The sequence below is a fragment of the Daucus carota genome, chromosome 9 (genome assembly GCF_001625215.2).
Source record: "Daucus carota subsp. sativus chromosome 9, DH1 v3.0, whole genome shotgun sequence".
Lineage (NCBI taxonomy): Eukaryota > Viridiplantae > Streptophyta > Magnoliopsida > Apiales > Apiaceae > Daucus > Daucus carota.
In genome coordinates, this window is record NC_030389.2 from 33,160,164 (window position 1) to 33,173,024 (window position 12,861).

A 12,861-nucleotide genomic window follows, 5' to 3' on the forward strand; every position below is an offset into this window, starting at 1 on the left:
AAAAAATTGGGCTTTTTTAATTAATAACTACGTTTTCAATCTTATTTTCAAAAATACTACCTTATCTAAAATATTTTCAAAAATCCATATATATATAAATATATATATATATATCGACTCCAAAGATGAGGTCGAAAATGATATTTGAAAATTGAAACTTGAAATCAGGATTTGTAGTTGCATATATGGTTGCATATGCAACCACCGTATTTTTGGAAAATATTTTCAAAAAGGTAGTATTTTTGAAAATATTTTAGAGAATGTAGTACTTTTGAAAATAAGATTGGAGAAGGTAGTATTTTTGAAAATAAGATTGAAAAACCAGTATCTATACTATATTATAATAAGCCAACATGGGTATAATTTGTAGTCCAAGGTTTTAGTTATAATTTTTGGTTTGGTACTCTCCTTTTGGTACTACAAGTCTACAAATGTGGAATTTATTAGTATTATATTGTTAAACAGTTTCAAACTAGTGAAAAAAGCCGCGCTTCGCGGCGGCGTTATGAATTTTTTATGAATTTAGACAAAAAATTGTTTTAGCTACTTTCCCGTCAAACATAATATTAATTGGAAAATTTATTATTATTTAGATAAAAATTAATTTGGGCTGCCCTGCCCTCAAACACAATACTAATAAAGAAATTTTTTTTATAATTTTGATACGAAAAAATATTATAATTGCATAATAGTTATTTCGAGTCGTGTTCCCGTTAAACATATCATTAATAAAAAATACTATAATTAATATAAAAATTTGTTTAAGTGGCTCTGCTGTCCAACACAATAATAATAAAAAAATTATTTGACCCACCCTCTCATCAAAGACAATATTAATCAATAATTATTATAATTATGATAAAATTAAATATAATATATATATATATATATATATATATATATATATATATATATAGATAAAAATTAGTTTGAGCCGCTATTATGTCAAACACAATGCTAATAACAAACTATTATAATATAGATATTAGTTTGAGTCCCCTACCGTCAAACACAATACTAATAAAAATTATTATAATTATGATAAAGTTAAAGATTAAAACTGGATAAAAATTATTTTAGTTGTGGTCCCGTTTTAATAAAAAATAATATTATAACTTAGATAACAAAATTATTTTAGCCGCTTTCCCGTCAAACATAATACTAATAGAAAATTTATTATTATTATTTAGATAAAAATTAATTTGGGTCGCCGTCCCCTCAAACACAATACTAATCAAGAATCATTTACATTATGATAAAATTATAATTATAATTGGATAAATATATCCAATTTCATAGATTTTAGCTATTATATTTTTCTTTAAGATTCCTATTTCTTAATTGTTTAGAATTATCTCTCTTTTCTTTGAAGAGTCCTATTTCTTCACTGCTTAGAATTTCATAGATTTTAGCTATTATATTTTTGTTAAAATTCCTATTTCTTAACTACTTAGAATTGTATCTCTTTTATGATTATTATTTTTTAACTACTTTACCTATTTTTTCTCAAAAAATTAGAAATTTAAACGAAAAATTTTTAGAAACTCCACGTAACCTCCTCCCTCGTATACTCTCAAGAAATATATACATTGTAACACTTAATTCTTTTTATCTTACAATAAGGAATTAGTTAATGACATGTGAGTCCGGTGAAAGTAGCAGTGCCGTGGCCATATAGAATGATGGTGAAGCAGATGCGGATCTATCGTGGTCAACGTAGGTCAACTACGTTAGTAAGCTGGTAATTAAAAATAAGAATTATATTAGTTTTGTGATTCCTAAATAAGAGTAAAAATTGTATTACTTCTACAATTACTTTTTTAGATTTTAGAGTATTAGCTTTAAAATCCGCTAAGAAAAGAATTATATAATCTTTAAAATTCTTAAACCTGATTTTTTTAATTATAATTATATATTCTTTCCGAAATTTGAGAAAATTATAAGACTGAATCGAACGATTTATCTATTTTCTTTCAAAAAAATTAAAAAAAAATAAACGGAAAGTTCATAATCTCCCGCGTATCCTCTCAAGAATCATTTACATTAGGATAAAAAGTGGTAAGTGGTACCGTGAGCGACTTGGTTCCTTCACTACTGGTCCACCGAGCAGTGGAATGAGGATATGGAGGTAATTCTAGTTGCTGTAATGTGCTTATATTCAGAACTATTATACTGGAAATTTATAATTGCGGACATGCATTAATTGGAGCTCAAATATTTGTTTTTCCCTTAAACTTGTGAATGCAGGAACTTTTTGAATGTTTTATAAATCTCAATGATGAAGTAGTGAGCTTACTGAAGGAACCAATGCCAGGCTTTAAACCTTTTATGAAGAAACTCGAAGCTGATTATTTTGAAAGGCTGAGAGATGCAAAAAGATACGGGAAGAAAAGATTAAGAATAAATCGTGAGTCAAAAAGATAGAGATCAAAGAAATAATTGTATTAATGTATTATCTTTAGAATCCAATAACTAGATTTAGAATCCTCTAAATTGAATTTTTGAATTATAATTATATTTTTTCTCGGAAATTTAAGAAAAATCAGAAGCCTGAATCGAACAATTCCAGAGACGCCCGCATCCTCCTTTATATATATATATATATATATATATATATATATATATATATATATATATATATATATATATATATATATATATATATATATATTGATACTAAAAACACTCATAACAATATATTATCTTATAATATTTCATTAAAAAAATTATTATGATGTTATAAATAAAATTATAAATATACAATTTTAACAAGAACCTTCGTATAACTCTTTTTAATTTTGACGTGTTCTATTTCAATATAAACATGAACCATTATATAATTCTTTCTAACTCTAATCTTAAAAGTTATTGTTGTCAAAAAAACCAAGATCACAAAATTACGTTTGAAATTCGATTGATTAGACTACTGAATCTTTCAAAAGTATTACACGATCGGCTATTTTTGGAAAAGATTTGAATTTTCCGACTTTTTTATTTTTAAATCTACGTGTATTAAATTCGGATTAAATGTACTAATATATAGTCAGTTGAATAATATAATATAATTTAAATTCAATCCATTAATACAAAAATACTAATAAAATGATGTTAAAATTTAAATTATAAACAATAAATTACGAACTATATACCCGCCCGTGCTTCGCACGGGTTAAAGGCTAGTACAAGATAAATCCCAAAAAAAATTTATGTCTGGCGCCTCTTTTAGTTGGACGGTAGAAATGAGTATTTAGTTATTCAACGATTTTTATATAGACGACTGAAACGGAGAATGTTGTAAATTCAGCAAAAAAAAATGTAAAACATAACAAAAATTTATTATAATTCTGATTATTAAATACTCCCTCCGTGGCATAATTTTTGGCTTGTTTGACTTTTTATGGTCAAATTGACCGAATTTTGACTACAAATTACATGTAATTCTCTTGTAATTTTAAAAATATAACATATGCATAATAAAGTACGTAAAATATATTTTTTAATGATATAATTTTTGTGATTGTTAATCATATTGTATATGTAATTTGCGGTCAAAAGTTTGGCCAATTTGACCATCAAAAGTCAAAGAAGCCAAGAATTATGGGATGGAGGGAGTACATCATTCGAACACTATAAAATTTAATGTTAGATAAAGAGTATCCCGTAACACTTATATTATGCACCTGTTTTTGACAGCAGCGACTTCTGGCTTCTGTTTTTTTACATGTGTAAGCACTTTTAAAAAGTTGAGAATCCTAACTTCTCTCTTAGAGTTTCTACTTTTTTTTCCAAATCATTTATTAACTAATTTCCTTCTCACTTCTACTCCACTTTTTTATTTTTAAAAAATTCACATTTATAAAATTTGCCCAAACAGCTCCTTTATATATATCAAAAACACAGATGAATTTTTTGACATGCATCAACTAATCCTAGAGAACGTCCGAATAGTAGATACACTATAAAACTGAGAGTAAATTCGGATTAACGTTAAGAAGAAGCAGTGCATAAAAACTGAGGGCAAATTGGGGAGGAGAGTGAGCAAAGTTATAAAAAGAGGAGAGAGCTTGAAAAATAGAGACATCATGCTAAAGGCTAGTATGTAGTAGTAGTACATACTTTTGCAGGGCTCGTTTTAATAGCAATGTAGTACAATTGGAGCCAAACTATTGAAGCTTGCTCATAACGACTCGTCCACCAGTATATGCTGAGAAGAAAATGCCTACTCACTCCGTCCCATCTTATGTGAGCTGGTTTAACTTTCACGGAGATTAAGAAAAAAGTAATAAATGTAGTTGAAAAGTGGATAAAGTGATGAGACTTATCAATATTTAATAATAGATTTGAGATAGTAGAGGAAGGTAGTGGGTGTAATAGTGTTTATTTAATAAAAAAAGAGTACTATAAAATATAGAGGTAGCGGATGTAATAATGAAAAATAATGTTAAAAAATAATAAATATTATGTGTTCATTCTTTTCGGGACGTCCCAAAAAAGAAATTAGATCACATAAAATGGTACGGAGGGAATTTAGAGTGTAGTATACGTTAATATTAATGATGGCTCCCTTACATTTATAACCAGTCTGAACGTAAAGTTTTCAAAACTAACCAGCCTACGTTCAACTTTTCAAAACTAACCAGCCTAAATCATATAAAGTCGGGCGACCCAAACTACATTTTTTTTGCTTCAGGGGTCGCCCCTGCCAAGGGCGACCCATACTCTCATCTTCACCCAGTGGGGGTCGCCCTTGGCAGGGGCGACCTCTACTGATTTACTTTTTTTTTTTTTGAAATTGTTGCATTATTTTATTATATGTTTATCATGTTATTTTAAATCATTTTATTATATATATATAAATTTGTAAAAATAATATAATTAATGAAATAATATATAAAAATTAATATAAATTAATATTAATATATTTTTGATATATTATTTAAATTTTTTATTATAATTGTATTATAATAAAGTTTTATTAATATAAAAATAAACTTAAATTTATTGAATTAACTAAAAATAAAGATCAGTTAATATAAATAGAAATTGCATATATCATTCCGATTTGCGGTATTAAAAAACTGCAAATAAAATTACATATGATTTTAGCCGCATAATACCTCCTGCGAGGATCACCAAATGGGATATTCATCTCACCCATCTCACGATGGCGTTGAAAATAGAGTTTGTGAAATTTATATATGAGATGTCTATTGACCACTTTAACCATATCCCGCAACACCATATGCATGCTTTGTATAAAGTAACTGCAAAAGAAGGCTGAAAAAAATTTAAAAATACCCTAGACAAAAATGCAGCAGAGACTTGTCATTTCGAAATTTTAAAGATGCAAGAAGAGCAGTGCAGGGAGTTGCCATAATACAAATTTTGAATTATGTCATAACTGCAGCTACTTTTGAATATACATAATATTACAACAATAATTCATTGTGGAGCTGTCCTATAAATATGTCCTCCCCCATACATTCAACACATACACTTCACTCATTTTATTGTTTGTCATTGCAACACTTCTTCTTTTAATCACTTCAATCACCGCAGAATGGATAAGGGCAAGGCACCAATGACCCCCGGCTACGAAAAACGCCTAAAAAAACAACAAGAGAGAAGACAACCGGAGCTATTGTTGGGAGGAATGCGCAACAACCAAAACAACCAACAACCTGCAGCAGCTCCTAAAAGCAAACCACCACTGGTCGTGCAACAAAAGCGTCGCCCACCACTGGGACGGATGGCCACGAATCAGCATCCAGGGGGGGCTCCAATGAGCCTGAAAGAGGAGATCTTACAGGAGAAACGTCGCCAGGCCGAAGAGCACGCTCGAGAGCTGGCCCAGATGAAATTCAACAAGTCTTTCCGCAAGTTTACTACTAGGAGAATCAGAAAGGGCAAAGATTGGGTGCCGACGTATGAGGAGGTATTAGACGAGTCGGAACGTTATCCTGAAGTTCAACAACTTTATTTTGACAGACTTCGTCGGTTGGGTATCCCATTTTCTGATGCTCGCTACAGTCGATACATGGTTGGAATTATGAAAGAATGTGATGCACTGCAGAAGAAACTTGATGAACGTGAAGAAGCTGAATTTTGGGAAGTATGGGGAGATGTGCCAAATTTTCTTTATGATTGCAATGAAAAGCATACCTCTGTGGCCGCTGATGCTGAAGATGATGATGAAGATTATGATTCCGACTATTATGTCGACATAACTCAGGATTGAGAATATTAAGGACTTCGAACTTATGTCATGCTCTCATTTAATCAAATGTAATTTTATTTGCAATTTTTATTTCTGCAAATCGGAATGATATAAGCAATATCTATTTATATTAACCTAAACAAAAATATTCATATTACCGAAAAAACCACATATTTTAGTGCTTGTTTTTTATTGTTGTTAATCCAAGCATTACATAAACTGAGGGATGTGTAATTTAAAGGAAACACAAGCATTATAGAAAATTAAAAGAAACACAAGCATTGCATAAAATTAAAGGAAACACAAGCATTACATAAAGTGAAAATAAAATTACATTTGATTAGAAATCTCCCCACTCCTTGTATCTTTAAAATATTTGAAATGACAAGTCTCTGTACTTCTTGTATCTTTTTCAGTCAAACTTGTAATGCAGTAGAACAGTAGCTGCAATTTAAAGGGCTGAGTAGACTACTCATAATTAAAGTTTGATATGACAAGTCCTTGCCGTTTGATATGTTATTGAAGCATGCAGTGTCTTGTGAAGCTGGTCAAAATAACCTACTGTTGATCATGTGAACCTCTGCATTATGACAGTAATGTTGATCATGTGAACCTCTGCATTATGATTTTGTTAGTGTGTAGTGTATTTATAGAGTTGTAGTATGATAACGTGGCCTATGTATTTTTAATGCAGCCTTTGTTTTTTTGTGTCTTGTGAAGCTGGTCAAAATTACCTAATGTCATGCAGCTTTTCATTGTGCAGTGTGTTGTCAAGCTCTTCATTGTGAAGTTTGGCCTAACAATAATTCCTTGCCGAGCTGGCTTATAAATAGGTCCTCTAGTCTGCCTTCTACACATACATTGAACTCAGTTTTCAACTACGAAAATACAGTTGGATTTCAAAATACAGTTGGATTTCAACTACGAAAATACATCGAAAACAATATTTCATTCATCACTTCAACTGCACCAAGATGGAAAAGGGTAAAAGGCCAATGTCCCCCGGCTATGAAAAACGCCTGAAACAGCAACAACACAGGAGACAACAACCGGAGCTATTGTTGGGAGGGATGCGCAGCAACCAAAACAACCAACGACCTACACTAGCTCCTAAAAGCAAACCACCACAGACCTTGACGATCAAGCGGGATCATGCGTACTATTTGCAACGCAAGTTTGGTACTAGGAGAGCCCGAAACGGCAAAGATTGGGTGCCGACAGAGCAGGAGGTTGAGGACGAGGGGAGACGTTTTCCTGAAGTTGATAAACTTCAGGATGACAAACTTCGTCGCTTGGGTAGCATATTTTCTGATGCTCGCTACAATCGATACATGGCTGAAATTAAGCAAGAATGCGATGCATTGCACGCTCAGCTTGATGCACGTGATGAAGCTGATTATTGGGCAATTTGGGGAGATGTTGACGCTGAGGACGATGAAGATGATGATGAAGAATATGGTTCCGACTATATTGTGGACATCACCAAGGATTGAGAACACTAAGGACTTACAATTCTCATTTTAATGAAATATTTAACAGTGTATCCGGCTAGTAACTAAGGACTTATGCATAATATTTATTTAAATGCTTATTAGACTTTTTAATTTATTTAAATGCATAATATTTAATCAGAATCTATTTACTGTGGAATCATGTGAAAGTTTATCTCCTGCTCGGTATGTTTTACTTGTAAATTTGATGTGAAATAAAGTTTTAGAGCCATGCCAAACCACACCTCTGTGCAAAAGATTTGTGAGCAGATATTAAATGACGATTTTGGATTAACATTAAATAAACAACTTAATGGATACGTACTGACTATTTAGAGAAATAACTTAGAAATTACACATCGGGCTGAGTATTGTACAATGGACATTTCCGGCTGCGTCTGGTGTGGCCCTCTTGCTTGCATCGACCACATTTGGAGCCTGTACGGGAACTATCCATCTCCGTTCGTATTCTCACGGACTGGCCCCTTTGTCCTCGGTTTTTCCTTTTCTTTCTCAATGCCTCGTTCGGTACCACAGTTCCAAACATTCTCCATTCCACTGGTAAGTCAATATCCCAATAACCAGTTGCTGGTAATGGATAAATCATTGGCTCCCACAATTTTAACAAAGTGGAGTTGTAGTGGAATGGGCAATCCATTGTTTCCAGTTTATGGCATTATGGTTGCAACCAGCAATCAAATGTGAACACGGCAGGCGGTGGCATTCCCATTTCCCGCAAGTACATGTACCATTAGTTATGTCAACCACCTGTGTGTTCCCTCCCTTATTCACCCCTTTCACCCTGTACCTTTGTGTCTTAACGGAGAACAAGCCAGTTCCTCGGTTAAACGTTTCCACCCTGTGCCCGTTCGCCTTGGTTGAAATCTTCTCCAACTTATTTCTCGTCCTCAGACAAAGTTCGTGACCTTCGCTCATGCTCTCCTGTACTGCGTTCCTCTCCTTGTTGACCGTCCTAACAGTTTTATAAAACAGGAACTCAAGCATCGCGGCCACCGGTAGAAAGCGAGCCACACGCACGTTGCCATTAAAGCTCTCCGTGATGTTTGTGGTGGCCTGACCGTAACGAGCGTGGCCTTTGTCATGAGAAATTGTCCATAGGGCCGGATTTATGGCCCTCAGCCACCTAAAGGCGTCTTCCGAAATATCCCCAATCTTTTTCATGTAGGCGTCGTGTTTTCTGATCTGTGGCGTATTGCCGGCGAGCCACATGTACATTTTAAGCTCCATTCCTGGGTATTTCTTGGAGAAGTTGCTCCTCACATGGTGGAGGCAGAATCTGTGAACTCCGAAAGGCGGGGTGAAACCATTGTTTTCGTCATTCATCGCAGCGAGGATCCCCGTGGCACGGTCAGAAATAATGCAAACGCCACGTCTATCTCGGCATACTTGCTTCCGTAAAAGACGTAGAAACCAAGACCAGTTGTTCGTGCTCTCCTCATCAACCAAGGCAAAGCAGATGGGATATTGATGGTTGTTAGAGTCTACTCCCACCGCTACCAGCAATTTCCCATTATACTTTCCCTTAAGGAAAGTACCATCAATGGAAATAACTGGCCGTGCATACTGTCAACCATCAATCATTGCTTTCAAGCACCAAAATGCCCGAACGAATGTTGATGTACCCCTATCGGTGTGATGTGGAACCACATTAACCACGACCACGCTTCCTGGATTTGTACTGGCCATGACGTTAAGGAACCGAGGGAGCTCGTTATAGGTTGTTCGCCAGTTACCATAAGTGCTCTCCATACCGGCCATCTTCCCCCTCCATGCTTTCATGTAACTTATCAAATGGTGGTATTCATCATTAACCATTGTTATGACGTTGCTCACCTTCAACTGAGGGGTTTGGGCCACCTGTACAAAGAAAAAAGCACTAAAATTAACATGCAAATACAAAATTAAAATAGTTAGGCTTATAATCATATAAGGGGGTGTACGACTTACGTAGGGAGCAACCAAACATCCAATCATTTTTGCAGAAATCTTTCGGTGGTCCTGCGTCGGCCTATCTAGGAGGCATGTGTGCTGCTCTGGACAATTTGTTATTTGAAAAAGCCCGTGGGTCTTCTTCTTCGCCGCCCTTAGCTTCCAGTTGCAGTCTCGAACCACACACTTTACTTTGTAGACGGACGTGCTGCTTTTCTCCACGAAGAAGTTCCGATCTGTTTTTATATGTGCCTCTTTGACAGCAGAAATAAGTATATCTTTGCTAGCAAATAGAGCTCCCTCGTTTAAATCATCAGCGGCCGGATCAAAAGCAAGTGACACAAGTGGGTCCCTATTTGAAACTACGACAGGCTCATAATCTTGGCTTGTAAACCAGGGAGCTCTAGGCTCATGCATAGTCACTGCCTGTGTTTGCATACTCGTGTTGCCTTCTAGGGCTTCGTCTGAATCAGCCTTCGAAAAATCTTCTGATTCAGCAGCATCCTCTGGTGACAAGTTCCAATCCGAATCGTCACTGCTACTTATGGCTCTTTCCGAGCCATACTCTTCATCTTCGTCTTCGTACTCAAGTGCAAGAGTCACAACTGCACCTTTGTTCGGCATTTCACGAGGTGGTGATGGCTGTCTTCCACTCAAATCGTCCTCGTCTACAACCTCTTCAACAACAAAACGACCTGTATTACTAGAGCCGCCACCACCCCCGTAGGTGTAGCCACCCTCGAAGAAGCTACTTGACCACCCTTGCATGCTTCCGTAGTCGCTTTGGCCATAGTTCCCCCCATAATCCCCTCCAAAACTCCCGCCGTAGTTTCCACCATAATTTGCATACTCTCCTCCTGTAGCGATTTGTCCGGATTGTTGTGCAAATGGCCCTCCGTACTGTTGGCTCGGCTGAGCAATACTCTCAGCCTCAATAAACAATGCTACGTCTCCCCCCAAGTGAAATCTCGTGGGTATACTTAACATTCTACTAACATCGTCGTCTGATTTAATAGACTTAACAAAAAACCCAGTAACGAGGTTAGCAACCCCGATTCTTGGATACTTGACAGTAAGCTTGACATCCCAATGATGCCTACTAATATGCATCAACTGGAAGACAATATCTCGTAATTCTTCATACGAGGTGCCCAATTTCACAAACATCATTTCTTTCGGATCTAGGGAGTAGAGAATATCGTTATCTTGTTTGATGATTTCACCTCCCCAAAAGAAATTAACGTTTACGTATCCGTCCATCTTTGATTTTCAAGTGTGCGTTTTTTTATGATTTTCGTGTTCTGCTAGGATTTTCTCACAAGGCAGATTGATAATATGAGGGAGAGTTTGAAGTGTTTGTTTTTCTGATTTGGTTTTGGTGCATAATGAAGAACACAAAATGCTGCTTATAAGGACACAATTCAAAAGAAAACACTGTGCTTGAACAGTGGATGCATTTGCTTTCTTCACTTAATGGATTTGCAGAATCGTCCTCTCACCAAAAAAGTGATTCTTTCAGCAGTAAAAACATGCATGAATAGTGGATGCATTTGATTTTTCCAAATAATGGATTTGCAGAATCGTCCTCTCACAAAAGAAGTCATCTTTCAGCAGTGAAAACAGGCTTGAATAGTTGATGCAAATTGCTTTCTCTACTTAATGGATTTGCAGAAAATCGTCCTCTCAGCAAAAAAGTGAATATTTGAGCAGTAACAACAGGCTGGCTTATTGAATTCTTGAATGATTTCAATGAAGTTGGCAGCTTTGTCCAGTGTTAAATCAATGTTTTGTAATAAAAAGCTAAAAAACCTACTGCAGTGCAGGCCTTGGATATGACCATACAATCAAAAATATTTGCACACCCTTCAAAAAATAATTCTCTGCATCACATTTTAATATTAGGTAAATAAAACTTTAAATATTAGGTAAATAATTAATAAACTATAAATATTAGGTAAATAAAAAAATATGAGGTAAAAATTAGATAAAGGAAAAAATATTTCCGAATTAAATTAAGTGTGGGTCGCCCCTGCTACGGGCGACCGTCTGCGGAGGGAAACCCACCAACAGAGGTCGCCCTTGGCAGGGGCGACCCATGCCCTCACCAAAAATCAACACAGGTCGCCCTTGCCAGGGGCGACCCATGCTCTCCAAAAAAACAACACTGGTCGCCCTTGGCAGGGGCGACCATTACTGCCACCAAATCTCCTTCAAGGGTCGCCCGACTTTATATGATTTAGGCTGGTTAGTTTTGAAAAGTTGAACGTAGGCTGGTTAATTTTGAAAACTTTACGTTTAAACTGGTTATAAATGTAAGGGCCTATTAATGATGATTTGTTCGAAAAGAGTTGAAAAGAGACTGATCTGCAGAGTTCACCAGTCCAACACCGCCCTCTTCTCCGTTTCTCAGACGTCACTCTCTCCGTTTCTTTTTTTTTTTCCTGTTTGTGATGTCGGTACTGTTCATAACATGAGACAAATTATTAATTTACATCTAATCTATAAAACTAAATATAGTCATATGTGATCTTTTTAGATTCGTATTTACAAGTACTTTAATACGGTGAAGTTTTTATATTTAATGTTAGTACGAAATGAAAGATATTAACGATCAAAAGTGTGTGTTGGTAAATATGAAAAGTACAAACAGGAAAAGTATTTAGAGACAGAGGGAGTAGATCACATCAGTTAAAAAAAAATACACAACAGTTTTGACAAATTTCGTAAATAATGCAAATATTTAGAAAGTGAGAAAAATAATAAAATTGTGAGTGCCTGCTTGGCAATACCCATTTCCGGTCTTGATTCGTTTGTGTGAAAAGTTAGAATCACTTATAAGAAGTCGAGAATGTTTTTGTCTATGATTTTTACTTATTTCTCAAACATTTTAATCACTTACAAATCCTAATTTACTTTTTAATTATAGTCTAATTCTTTACTTTAAGCAAAAACACTTTTTTAAGTAGTCAAACGGTCCCTGAATCAATTTTTAAGAGCACGTCAGATGATATATGTATACAGTATTGTCAAAAATGGGAATCATACATCTAACAAAAATTAATTAGAAATTAATTGGATTAATTGAACATCAATCAGTAATTGAATAATCAAATATTTAATCAATTCGACGAGATACGGAATATAAATTAATCGTGATTAATCACCAACTTTCAAAATAACACGTATATGAGATAATTCTCTTGA

The 12,861-nt window shown here is 34.8% G+C and overlaps 1 protein-coding gene across 1 annotated transcript; it reads right to left on the reverse strand.

Moving 5' to 3' along the window:
- Positions 1-8,347: 8,347 nt before the first annotated feature.
- Positions 8,348-10,076, reverse strand: LOC135149197 (uncharacterized). Its single transcript, XM_064084195.1, has 2 exons — positions 9,676-10,076; positions 8,348-9,585 (listed from the first exon to the last, which is right to left on the reverse strand). The coding sequence occupies exons 1-2, from the start codon at positions 10,072-10,074 to the stop codon at positions 9,295-9,297; spliced, it is 690 nt and encodes a 229-aa protein (XP_063940265.1). The 5' UTR covers positions 10,075-10,076; the 3' UTR covers positions 8,348-9,294.
- Positions 10,077-12,861: the final 2,785 nt, after the last annotated feature.